This window comes from Epinephelus lanceolatus, chromosome 16 (genome assembly GCF_041903045.1).
Source record: "Epinephelus lanceolatus isolate andai-2023 chromosome 16, ASM4190304v1, whole genome shotgun sequence".
Classification (NCBI taxonomy): Eukaryota; Metazoa; Chordata; class Actinopteri; order Perciformes; family Serranidae; genus Epinephelus; species Epinephelus lanceolatus.
In genome coordinates, this window is record NC_135749.1 from 17403991 (window position 1) to 17418014 (window position 14024).

Consider the following 14024-nt stretch of genomic DNA (forward strand, 5'->3'; position numbering starts at 1 on the left):
TGCCACAGATGCTGCAAGACATTTTGACTCGTCAGTGACAAAAGCACAGGTGTGAATAATGAGATGAACAATGGCTGAATTCCATTTAGTTGCTTTTTTCCTCCAGGTTCCTGGTCTTGTGCATGCTCGCTCACCATCACTCTAATGCCTGGTTCACACTACATGATATCAGCCCGATTCTAGCCTGTCGCAGCGTCGTATGGTCTCAGCATGGATCGTGAACGACACTGAGTGTCATACACGATAATCCATCATTTCATCTCGTGTAGTGTGTCATAGTAGACGACAACGGATGCCACGTCAGGGACGCCTCACAACTTTCCATCAGAGAGTCTAGCATGTTTGATTTTCTTTTTGGCGTTCACGACTGCTCCCGTCACAGCCGTCACTTTGACAAATAGGAACACAGAGCGATCTGCTGCCATAGAAACAGCTGTACGACAACAAAACCCCTGGGGTGTTGTTGTCGTACAGCTGTTTCTATGGCAGCAGATTGCTAAAAAGGGGAAAAATGATGGTGTGAAACAGCAGAGGCACTTTATCAACCCGCTGAGTTAACGTTACTGTCATTAGCATCAAGCTAGCAAAGAATGTTATTTCTTCATAATGGAGAGGGACATAAAGTAAGAAAATTTAAAAAATAGTGGCTTTTACTCACCACAACTGCAGAATGTAACCAGCTTCATTTGAAACAGACTACATTATAAACGGGCCGTTATTTATTATTCCCTCTGTGTTTTTATATTTTTACTTTTTATCCAATTCTGTTTGCCTTGATAAAGGCAATGTATCGTGCCATCATTTCAAAATCAACACTTCCTTTATCTGTTTCAAATTAAAAGCCCCATATAACCTCGGCTGAGAGAATCCCTTCATTTTCTAAATAGGCTTTTATTGTGAAACACTTGCAGGAACTTGTTGTGGGGGATTCAGTATCTTGCATTTTGGCGTACAGTACTTCAAATGTAGCTCCTCCCATCTGGTGACACTTTTCACGTTACTACAGTTACATTTCAGCTGGCACATGAACAGACACAGTGACGGAAATAATAGTAATAATAATAATAAAAATAGGACAAGAATAACCCGATGACATCACACACGCAGTGACAGACGACTGGGGATGATTGGTGTGGACCATCATGTAGTCCGTCATGTTTGTCGGCCAAGTCACGGTCCGATTTTATGTCTCCACAATCGCCTAATGTGACGTAGTGACTGTCAGAACATAGAAATGTCATGTAATGTGAAGCAGGCATAACTGGAACACCTGAATAGAACAGAGCCATCATCCGTCTTATATGTACCACCTGTGCTTTTCCTACTATGACAAGTCAAAGTGTCTGCTGTGAGTCAGGCCTGTTGGCATGCTGACTGCAGATATTCCAACAGAGCTGTTGCCTGTGAACTGAATGTTCATTTCACCACCATAAACCATCTCTAATGTTGTTTACATGAATTTGGCAGTACATCCAACAGGCATCACAACCATAGACCATGTCTAACCACACCGGCCCAGGACAGCTAATGCAACTACTGGTTTGAATGTCCGCACAAACCGTCAGATACCGACTCAGGGAAGCTTATCTGCGTTCTCATCATCCTCAGCAGGTTCTTGACCATAGGTCTTGACGTGACAGCAGTTCGTCATTTTAACTGACCTAAGGAGGCAACTGCTCACCTTCAATGGCATCCAGCAGTTTGGAGAAGTGTCCTCTTTACAGATAAATCCAAATTTTGTGTGCCCCATGGTGGGGTGGGTTTATATGGGCTGGCACAAGCGACAGACAACAAACACATGCATTTTATTATCGACAATTTGTGACCAAAAAATATGCATTTCTGTGAAATCCTATTACATGTCTTTTTTCCCCTCAAGATAAAACTGCCCACTTTAGATTGGCTTTCATTGTGACCATCCAAAGGCACACCTGTGTAGTAATGATGCAGTTTAATCAGGATCTCGATATGTCACACCTGTCAGGTGGATGGATGATCTTGGAAAAGAAGTGCTCACTGACATGGGTTTTAAAAAATTGCGACCCGAATTTGAGAGAAAAAGTCTTCTGTGTGCATAGAAATGTCTTAGATCTCTTAAACCTGTGAAAAATAGGGACAGTGTTTAAGTTATTGTTAAGTATATGTTTTTGGAAGGCTTAAAAAGTAGATCTGGGGCACTTTGATCTTTATAAACGACTCCCTGGGTCTTTTATAATAGTTCTGGAGAATTTAGGTGCATATGCACAAGCAGCAGTTCGTATTAAAGTTACCAGTTCTCTCAGAAATGTCAATCTTCCGGGAAAGCTGCATGAAAAAGAAAATCACCGTGTGGTCATCCTCTCACCGTGCACCCCTCTCTGATTTACCCATCCCGTCCTCGCCTCTCTCCAACGCTCCTCTGTCTCCACAGAGGGAGCTTTTCATCTTTGTCAGCGTTTACAACCCAGATGCAAACATCGGCAAGCGTTTATTTGGCCTCTCTACACACTTTCGGAGTTGGTCGTCCGCGATTTGTTGACATCATACTGATGGTCTTCACTTCTGCGCGCTCCACCCCGCCTGCCACCGGAGCAGAGGAGCGCTGGACCGGAGGGGCGCACAAGTAGGGGAGAGCAGGCTGATGTTAGCGACTGTGGCGAGTCTCACTCTGCCAATACAAACTATAGAAACATCCAAGACCAACTTCACGACAGGCTGTAGCTGGATATAGTTGTTTTGGACACAGATCCACTGCAAGAGCATTGCGCTCGCTGGCTTAGCAGTGATTCCTTAGTGATTTCTGATTGCACGTTTCAAGTGTATTTATGGTAATAGATGCTTCACTTGATTAAGGTCAGTTTGGGCTGTTTGTGCAAAGCGATGGCAGGTCTTTGACTGTGTTGTTGGAGTTGGTGAACGTTTTATTACTTCTCTGCACCCCGCTGATTACTTCTCACATCTGACTCAACAATGATCGCTGAAGGTCACGTTTCACCGCGACGCACTTGTCCAAGTATTGTGCATCTTTTCTTTAGCGACCGTGATTTGATTTACAGATAACTTCTAAATCTTAACCAAGCAAACCGAGACTGAATCAAAGCAGGAATGATATTTACTCATGTGTTTTGACCGGTAGACTAGTTTTAGTCCACTTTACAGGCGAGAGAAACCGGACTATGAGTTGGTTAAAACTTTGCTGTGCGCTCCTGCGGATGATCCAGTGAAAAGTGTCAAATCATATGTAGTGTAATCGTGCCAGCCTGAAGATGTTAGGAAGTCCGTCAAATAACGGCGGCATTAGGATGCTGGTGCCCCCGGCTCCGAACGACGACAGGCGAGTAGAGTTTGTGGCTCTCACCGCTGTTCACACGGAGAGGAGCGAGCCGTCCACCCCGGAGCGCGGGCACCCGTCTCACCGCACGGGTCTGCTGGGCACCCCGCTGCCCGGGCCGCCTGGACCTCGGGCCAACTCTTCCGCTTCAAGCAAACGCTTCAGGAAGTTGCAAAACTGCCTGTACAACGTGCTGGAAAGACCAAGAGGATGGGCATTCATCTACCATGCGTTCATGTAAGTGTTTGTTTTTATCGTGACCAAATTATGCACAGTTAAAATTCCACATTTTTTTTCCCCAATAACAACTTTTTAAAGTGTCCTAAAGTTAGTGAGTGGAGCTACACGCTGCGAGAAAGGCTACTTTGACTTGTTTCCAATCATGTGTTTTGATCAGTATATATGCCAGCAGTCATTTGATAAATTTTCCAATTAACCAAGCAGAGTTGCTTATGCGGCAATTAGCGCGATCACATGCCATACATCATCACAACACGGGGTCCCCTGTTCAATTTCCTCTTGTCTCTGTCTGATTAAATCATCACGAGGATCCTGGATGTTAAATTGAATTTGTCCAAAACCGCAGGGAGTAATTGGCATTTTCAAAAATCAAAATTCCCTTGTAAACATTTTGATGCCTGCTGATTGCCATACTTTGAAATGACTCACTTAATATTTCCTGCAAGTTGGCATGTTTGACTAATGAGTTTAAAATGGTGGAGGTGTGAATGATGCACTGGAAAGGTTTGTAATGACAGGAAGTGACAATTAACATCAGTTTTCTCATGTGTGTGGGGGTGTAAGTGTGGTTACAACTTTATTTAGACAGGACTTGTTTGTTTCAGCATTTTCTGACAAGTGAAGTATAATAATAATGCATTAAAGGAACACTTTACCCACAAAATGACCATTTGTATATCACCTAGTCATGCTGCGTTACCTTGATTTCATGGAGAAAACTTTGTGTTTCTCGCATGTGTCCAATCAAAATGAGTAACATTTTAATTTATGGATTGGGGACCACGTTTAACACCAGCAAAACTATGTGAAAACATCTGTTTACGAACTCTCACACAATGCGTGCAGTCATTTATCCAATTGTATGCTCAGTACTTCCCAAACATATGCATGTTTGCAAACTAAATAAAGAAATATTATTGGAGAAGAGAGCACTTTCAGTTTTAAATAGCAAGGTTTCAGTGAATAGGAAGTACTGAGCAGATGACTGGATAAATGAGACTTGGCTTAAACTGCACAAGTTGTGTGAGAGTTTGTAAACAGATGCTTTAATATAGTTTTTCTGTTGTTAGATGTAATCCCGATAAATCAATATGTTCGCCTTTTTCCATTTAGGCATGAGAGAAAAACAAAACTTTCTCCACAAAACCGAGGTAAAACGGCATGACTAATTGATTTACAAATAGTCACTTTGCGGGTGAAGCATTCTTTTAAAGAAGGATTTGAACCTGTTCTGAACCCATTACGTGACAGCTTTTTAACCAGATGAAGAATAATCTCAACAATTAAACACATGCACTGAAGCAACTCCCTCTTATTGTACAAAGTATTCTGTCAGGGCTTTGAAGTGTCCGTGTACCATATGTTCTATACAACATGTAAACACTGGAAAACTATGAGCTCACTGGTAGCAATGCCTGTTCAGCTCAGAACTAATATGTGAAACACACAGCACTTACTCCTCCAATCCAAACTATACTGAATTGTCTTTTAATTAAATATGCACCTGTTTTAGATTCAAATTTAACCTCTTTAATGACTCAAAAAATAATCGGTGTGCTTGGTTTGAATGGTAGGCCTAAGCGTCTCATTAAAAGTCAAAGTTCACGCACTGAATATTTATCGTGTCATTATATGTCTTTTTAAGTGAAGCCCAGGACAGTTGTGCACCAGCAGCTGTCCTCCAGCTGCGTCTGGCACATAGTGGACAGAGCATTATGTGTGGGAGCTCCTTGGACCCGGCTGTGCTTTCCATGTCGTTGTTTAGACAAGTGCAGCAGTCTCCCTGCCAATGCCATCATGTGTTTATAGCAGAGGGAAATCCCACTGCAAAGCTTTTCATACGTGCTCTCATCATGTACCATCGGCACATTAGTGAGTGCAGATCAGCATGTCTCAGTTCGTCCTTCAGCTCTTTCACTTCTCTGTTTCTGTTTCTTCCTTTTCCGCTCCCAGGGGACTACAAACAAACTAATATGTTATTTACCTCTTCCACCCTGTGTGTTTCTCAATAAGAGCGATGGCCTTTGTAGGGTAGTTGCGGATGACATTCTCCATGACATTACTGGGTGTCAGAGTGGATGGCAGCTCTGCCGTTGTTGTTATTTCTCTGTCAGAGAGGCAGGGCAGGCGCTCTGAGGTGCCCAGATCATGTTTCAGATGCCACGGCCTCCAAGACGGAGACTTTGGAAGTGAGCCGCCTCTGTGATGGCCTGTTTTATATCACCGTCTCACAGATTGCAGAATGTACCTGAGACTAAAATCTTTTCAAAAATCCCTGTGCTTTGACATGATGCGTGTTGAGTGTGCATATGTCTGGCTGACGGCATCATTCCCATGATACTGCATCACCCTGAGCTGTGCATTTGTTTTGATTAATTACATGTGAGGCCCTCACCATGCTGAGAGCTGTACCATGTGTGAGGGAAATTCATTGTACAACCAAGCTCAATTAAGGCGGCGTTGATCTATTGTAATTAAATTGAGCCATACACTGCTGTGTAGGGCGCTGTGCTAACTTCCCTCGATCCTTTAATTAGTCCTGCATTGTAATGGGGGACGCTGGAACAGATGTGTTGCTTCCAGAGAGCCTCTCGTCACAGGTGTGTGTTAGAGCGCATATGGCAAAAGGGTGAAGTAGCACTCCACTGTAATGTCTCTCCACGGGTACCCGCTTAAATCCCACTACACTCCTCACCCCTCCTTGTTGCCGTCACAGCTGCACAGAAGATGCATCCTCGTAGAGACAGATTTCTCTCCCGGATAAAGGTCTTGGCTAACTTTAACATCCTCTTTCCTGAACGGTTCAGGTTACATTGTTGTAAACTGTTTTACATCTGTATGTCAACTGTCTCCTGTGGACAAGACAGTTCTTCAAACACTCGCTTCTGCAAGTGTAACAGCTGTATGCTAATTCAGAGCTGGCATTGAGTTCTTCCCCCTCTCCTCTCCTCTCCTCTCCTCTCCTCCTTGAAACATGGCAATAGTTGGGTGAACAGACTCAACTAAAACCCTCGTTTATTACACTACCAACAAAAGGACACAGGAACTTGTTAAAAGACAATAGCATTTCTGGACACTTCTTTGGCTCTGTGAAAAAAGAATTCCTCTGCTCAACAGCCCAATCGGTTGCTTAGACGACACTGCCAGTTCTTGCGTTCGTCGAGGCTCTGGTTCAAATGGTGTGTGGGCCGTTTGAAATGTTAAGTGCCGCACGTCTTGTTATGGTCCCTTCACTCACTCACAGTGAAAGCTCAAGACCTCTTTGTCACCTTTGAATCCTTTCTCTTTGTTTCCGCTGCAGTAAAACTACGATGTCAGCAGCAGGGTCGGTCTGGTTGTCTGAGCTGGTTACGTCCGTTAAAGTTTGTGTAAAAACACCAGTGGCCCAGCAAGAAAGTTTCAATCTGTGTAGTTCACACACATACCTCATTGTACTGTGCTTGATGTGCAATGGTATGCGTAAAACAGTATCTGTGGGGTTTTTTTCCCTTTAGTTTCTCATCATAAGAATACAGACATCTGAATGTTTGAGTCGATATGACTGTCAGGGCTGCATGTGTTTCCTTCCTTCTCAACCAGTGCATCTGTCGATAGACATGAGAATACCAAAACGATTTATGTCAGAGACAACTTTTCAACATGGTTAATAAATGATGACCAGGTGTTGTTGTGTTTGTCCCCTGATCCACGTAAGTACCTGACTTTTTCCAAACTCAGTATTAACATTACCTCCAAGATTCACTGAATATAGGTAAGAGGGCTCCTTCCCTTCTAGTTACCAATATAAGACGGCGAGCAAGCAATGATGCAAATGCAACTGCATTTGTATGAAGGCAGGAAGCTGTTTCTCGTTCTTGACTACTCCAAAAATGGCAGTTAGAGTGTTTAGAGTCATTATATCACCACCTGTTTCTGAAAGTGAATTAAAAACAGAAGTCCAAAAAATGACAGACATGACTGAAACATGTGACCCAGGGAAACTGGGAAATATTTACATCTAGGGTACTTTGGGAATCGGTGTGACCTTTTTAGGGGCTATTGGTAAGGACTGCAACTAGTGATTATTTTTATTATTGATTGTTCTGTTAGATAATTTTCTCGAGTAATTGTTTAGTTTATAAAAAGTGTGAACATAGTGACAACCGCAATATCCTGGAGGATGGGGTGACATACTGAAGTCTTCAATGATTAAAAATGAATTTCAGCGTTCTAGATATATTTTCTGTCCATGCACTATTTGATTAATCATAATCATTTTAGATTAATTGTTGGTTGTGTCATCTGTGCAATCTGTGGTAATATTTGGAGGGATCAGTTTCAGTGTTTCCCCTCACCTTTGACCCCTCACCCACTTGCACCATAGGCAGTGCCACATATAGACCATCACATGAGGCTGCATTTTTGGCCTATAGTTATTCATCCCCACAGGAGGTCCATTGGGCCCGTGGATGTCTAAAATCAGGCTACTGGTCCCTGTTGAGGTCACACTCTGCTGTGCCAACTAATACCAGCACTGTGGAAGCCCAAGAAGCCATGTCATGTCTTGATCTTGGCTTTGGCTGCCATTCTACATCTTAGTCTCTGGCTCGCAGCAGCATTTCACTGGACCCCAGCCTGGATATATAGTAATAGCGCATGTGGGTGGACAGAAAAAGCAGTCAAGACCAAGTGCTGACCACCCAGTGATTGATTGGTTCCAAGGAGGGTGAAAATATAGCGGCCATGTATTATTGATGTCTTACGAAGTAGGAGCAGTGATGTGGAGCAAAATTATAACATGAGGTTTTTAGACCTGAGCTCAGGCCAAATGGTCTGTATTAGTGGGTTAAAGAGAAAGGTCTTTGCAAGTAGATGTTTTTTAAGGGAGCTCTTTGCGGTCCCTCATAAGAGGCTAAGTTAGTACAATTATTTTATCTAGTATATCATGCAGCTGTCTGTTCATTGGTTCCTATCAAGTTAAAGGGAAACTCTCTTACATAGTGGATTTTGTGGCTCGACAGGTTGAGAATGACATCATTTGTCCATTACAAGTCACTGTTGGAAAATAAATATGATATTATGATGTAACAATGCTATATTTAAAGGCGTGGTGCCAGAATTGTCAGTTATTGTTTGTAGGGGTGTAACAATACATTGACCTGGATGGATATATTGGCTCAATAATCAACGATTCAACATTGTCCATCTGAAAATGATGCATCTCGTCATCTTTAAGATACACCTTTATTTTTAAAGTCCCATTGCATGTCTGTGTCACCGTTTATGTCCAAGTGTACCTCCGTCCTGAACATTCAAACAGTGCAAGCAGCCTAGCACCAAGCAGATAATGGTGAGCAGCCAAGAAACAGACAATGAGGATGTTTACTGATAACATCTCATGTCAATTGCAGGCCCCTACAGTAAACTGAATTTAAATCTTATTGTGGCAGACTTTAGGATATCAACACATATTGTAACGTTGTCCAAAAAAAATATAAAATATGCTATCGTGAAAGTAGTATCACCAGGGAAAGTTAAAATCAGAGCCAACCCCAGATTAACTCTTGTAAGATATATCTGCTTTTTTTTGTTGTTGGTGGAACTTTGTCGCTACCTTTTTACAAAGTCCTGTCCTCCCCTGTGCTCCGTGCTCAGGAACGTCCTGCACACAGCAAAATAATAAGAAAAAAAGAAGGGTAGAGTCTCTGTAGATAAATACATCACCACACACTTCTGGTGGGTCATTAAAAATGATTAAGATGGACTACTTTTGTATGAGACTATATGTTGCTTTGTAGGAAAATCCTGTAGATGTGTTAAAGGTTTTCTTTGCAAAAAGTTTGTTAGCTCTAGGAAACAAACACGGTGTGGGTCAAAATAAGTACTTGATTAGGGGATCTTTGTAGTCATGGTAACAGTAATAACAACATGGTTGAGGTTCAGGAATAATTGTGGGCATAGCTAAAAGAAACCAGTTTTGACTGTTGGTTTGAAACATGAAATGAACAATGATCACTTCTGAAGAAGTCGTTGTTTTATTGACTCATTTGTCCACTCCGACCTCTTCCCTATGCAGACTTTATCACTCTATGATAACACAACCTTACTTCCTTATTAGTTCCTGTCACAATTCAGTATATCCTCTCACACTATTCGTAGGCCTTCTTACGAAAATGCACACACAACAGTTCCATATCCTGTGAATAAGCAGCCAACAAATGATATTACGTCCTTCCCATAAAGTTATGCAATTCATGTAAAGTTACGAAGGTGTGATTTAGGAAAAGAAACATGGTGATGACGTACCTTAAAATGAGTCAAAGGTTCACTCCAAGTTCACACTGTTCCGAATACTGATCTGTCACCTGTCAGCATATTGTTCAGCCTTCCAAAATACGTTATGCACAAATTACTGGCTTATCATTATGTGAGATATGTACTAACTTCTTTTTGCCGTAAAATGTTCAAACAGTTTGTGAGAACAGCCTGCCCAATTACTGTGGCCACTTGAGGACTTTTTCCCTCGGATGTAAACATATGTTGTTCTGGGGGACTTGCCGAAATTGCTGATTGTTTTGTTTTTCTTGGGAGGTCTACAGAAAGCCTGCGCTACAAACTGAAGTTGCGGAGTTTACAAGGGGAGAGAGATCTGACAAAAAGATGTTATCAAGTCATAGAAAGTGTCACATCAAGTGTTCATGGAGCTTTACCCATACCAGAGACTAGAGGTGATGATGTCTTGGCGTTTGCTGCTTAGATTTTTGAGATTTGTCTCTTGTGAATCACCCAGCTTCATGTAGTCTTGCCACCAGACAATCAGAGATCTCCGCCTTCTGATAGTCTGGGGACACTCCTTTCTAAAGTGTGTTTAACACACCGGAGAAAACGGCCGGCAACAAGTTTATGAGCACAGGAGTTCAGCGAGCCACTGAAGGACCGCCCTGCGGATTTACTATTGGTTCTGCAACATAGGGAGTTTTGTGAAATTGTATCCGCCCATCTAAACAGAAAATCAGGGAGAAAGTCATCAGTCTTTAGTTACGCAAAGCGTCTAAAGACTGACTTGTGAGTCTAAGCTTCATGCAACTTTGATACTAAATCCCCAGAGTACCACTTTAACATGTCTCTCTTACAAACTGCACCTTTGAATGTAAACCTAAACGCATGCACATCAGCCTGCAGTAACTAAATGTAGTGTTGTCGAAAATTCTAATTCATCGATACATATTGACTTTGAATATTTGCGGTTTCAATACTCATTTTCCTCAGTAGTATCTCACTCCAACAGCGAGTTGACACACACACCGCTGCAGTGCCCCCACAGCCCTCTTCCTCTCACTCACTGACAGCGCTGTCTTCTCGTCATTTGTCTCATTAGCTCAGGTTGCATGTGGGCCTTTGCAGCACGACTCAGTTTTGTTTTTTTGCTTGCACTTTTTTGCCTTTTGAATGTGTGACAATCTCAGAGTCTTTTGAACATGTGTATTGCTGCAAGAAAAACATTGTTTTCAGTGTGACAACACCAGTTGAATGTAAGAGGGAACACTTTAGAGCATGCATATCTGTTGAATAGGGTGTTACAGCTCACAAAATTCACGGTTCGGTTTAAAACGATACAGTGACGTCACAGTTCGGTATGTTATTAAAATTTAAAATGTATAATCTAACATAATTTGGGCTTTTGGTGTTTTTTGTACAAAGCAGCAATTACGGTCTGGCTGAAATGGGCTTGTTAAAGTCATAAAGTTAAATGCAAAGTACATGCTGAAAATGTGAAAAGACAGGGGACTGTGTAGTACTGAATTGCGGATTTGGCCCGTTAAACAGTTTTTCATCATTTATGTGTCCAGGATGTTTTTCTAAAAGCACGCTCAATGATGCAATGGAGTCATCCTTGGCATAATTCTCTTCCCAAATACTATGTTGCTGTTGACATTAAAGAGTACAGTATCAGTGTTGTCTGTCGCCTGCTGTGTCAGCGGCGAGTTTGCAAAGCCCCACAAACTCTCTGACCTCTTTCAGTCTAATGAATAAATGAATAAACATCTCTGTTAAATGCCACAATCATATAAACACAAGCTAAACAGCCGATGAACCTCTCAGTCTATTAGCCTGAATCGGCTACCCAGCCTGCCAGCAGTTGCTGCGCACTGCTGTGGGTGTGTGCTTTGTGCTAACATTAGCTGCTGAACGAGAGGTTATAGCCATGCAGCGGCTCTCGTTCAGAGGGTGCGTGTGCTGAGACTGTGTGCTGCACAACGGCTTGTACTTCGGCTCGGGGGTCATGTATGTTACTGTGCTACTAGGGTAGCTGCTAAGGTGAGTCTGTGGTTGTGCGGTGGCTCATTCTTTAGCTCGATGTGTTTATATACACCACTCTCTTGCCATCACCCTCATAACTCACAGCAAAATCGAACTGGCTTAAAACAGCAGACCTGTAGGTTAACTGAGGGTCTTCTGTGTCTGGTCTGGTAATGGCGCTACGAACCATCTTGCAATGAGCTAGCTTAGTGTAACGTCCATCTCAGTGTGTCTCACTGGAGCAGAATGTCTTGGTTTGGGGGTGGGAGGGATCGATAGCATGTTGCCTGTTTTCATCATGTGGGCTGTCTTGTTGAGTGCAGTGGCACCGAGAACATTATATTAAAGACAGTTTAAGATGTATATTTTATTTTCCAAATAGAATGGGATTAGTTCAATGATTTGTTCAGTTTGTAATGCGTATTGAACCGAAAGCCTCATACCAAACGGTTCAACATGAACATGTGTAGTCTTACACCCCTACTGTTGAAGCTTTTAACTATTCATTGTCTAAAGAAATGATCATTAGGACATCAGCTTCTCTCCCTCTCCCTGTCTTTGATCCGAAACAGTAGCTTCACAAACTTACAAAGCAAACTTATCATGTCAGATAAATCTTTGCCAGATAAATCCTTCAGTGTCCACAGTTTGTGGGAATCCCTTCACTTTAACCTTTTATGGCACAAGCACCACTGATGGTGTGTGTTTATGAAAGCTTGAGCCTAAAGCCACATTATTTATAGATGTGGAGGGAGATACCTACAGCAGGACTCGCGGCCTAATGCTCTCCATAACCTCTCCGCTGATGGTTCGGTCAAAGAGGCTTTGAAATATCTACTGTGTATGGCTGTGGTTAATTTTTCACACATCTTTTGTGCTAACACTGCTGCACACAGAATGCAGCATGCAAGCTTTTCATTAAAGGTGAATTGCCTTTGTGACATTATTAAACTCATTTAGCCCAGACAGCTTGTTGATTGAATGTGTTCCCTCTATCCTTGCAGTTTTCCCTTTCTCTGTACCTGGTCTTTGCCAGCTAATCTGCTTTTTCACCGGGGTCATGGAAACAGTCTGGTCTGCTTTTCCAGGTTTTCAACCACACAACACAAAATCCCCCAAAAACCACTGATGCGTTTGGTGTTGGACCTTTTTTTCATTATTGATGGTCTAAGTAATGTCAGAAAATAGCTTTTTGTTTTGTTGTTCGCTTTTTTAGCAGCGCATGAATGTGTTTTTATTGATGACTAAGTAAGAGTGAGAGAAGGGTGGAGTGTAGAGGGAAGTGGCACCGTAAAACGGTGAAGGGAGAAAGCCACTCGGCACTTTGTGTGGGTTTTTTTAACCTGCTCAGGACTGCAGATTGGATGCTTGTTGTTCATTTGCGGCTGCTTTTTTTATCTGTTCACCTCAGCAGGTTGTGTAAATTCTGCTCCATTAAGATCGTTTATGGCCCAAATGCCTTTGCTCTTCCGTCATTCTCTCTCTCCTCCATCATTCCCTCCTTCCCTTTCCTCCTGAGTGGGAATATAATCTCCTATTGCTGTACTACCCTGTCTAATTGACTCCCCCTCCCTCACTGCCACTCTATCTCTTCCCCTTTCTTCCTCTCAGTCCCGAATGTCATTCATATCTTTTCTTAGAAGGGCTCTGTTTGTGTAAAAGAACATGCAAGATCAGCTATGCCTTAAAAGTATTACAGATAAAAACATACAATAGATAAATAAGTAATAAGTGTCACATGAACAAGTTATAAATGATTACGTTAAACACTTCTTCAATGAATTGATTAACTTGTTTCAGCTTCTCAAATGCGACAAATTTAGTGCTTTTATTTGTCATGTATTTGCCTTTTGGATTTGGACATTGGGATAGACATTTTTGTTTCACTTTTTATTGACAAAATGAATATGTTATTGATAATGAAGGAGATCTCGAACAAACCAACCGCTTCGAATAGTATCAGGCCATTAAATGGCTGTTATCAGTTATCATCGGAATCATAGATTTGAGGTAGTATGGCCTCACTCTATCTCCAATAATCCTATTGTTAGAAAGCGACCTCTAGTGGCCAAAGTAATTTCGACAGGAGCAAAGGAGGAGGTCAGGTGACGTGGTATGAAGAACGACAAAGTCTGTTTAGGTGGTCATGGTGGACGGACGGGTCAAACAAACACAGGACTTTGACCCAGGACAC

General features: G+C 42.2%; 1 protein-coding gene across 3 annotated transcripts in view; it reads left to right on the forward strand.

The window, feature by feature from the left end:
* Positions 1–2428: 2428 nt before the first annotated feature.
* The window catches only part of kcnq4 (potassium voltage-gated channel subfamily Q member 4), a 64230-nt gene continuing 52634 nt past the window's right edge, over positions 2429–14024 (forward strand). For all 3 annotated transcript variants that reach the window (XR_013493564.1, XM_033637605.2, XM_078175580.1), the window contains exon 1: positions 2429–3547. Coding sequence is in view for 2 of the 3 variants with exons in the window: in XM_033637605.2 (XP_033493496.1) it covers positions 3246–3547 (302 nt within the window). In the remaining variant the exon portion in view is untranslated. The remainder of the gene's footprint in view (positions 3548–14024) is intronic.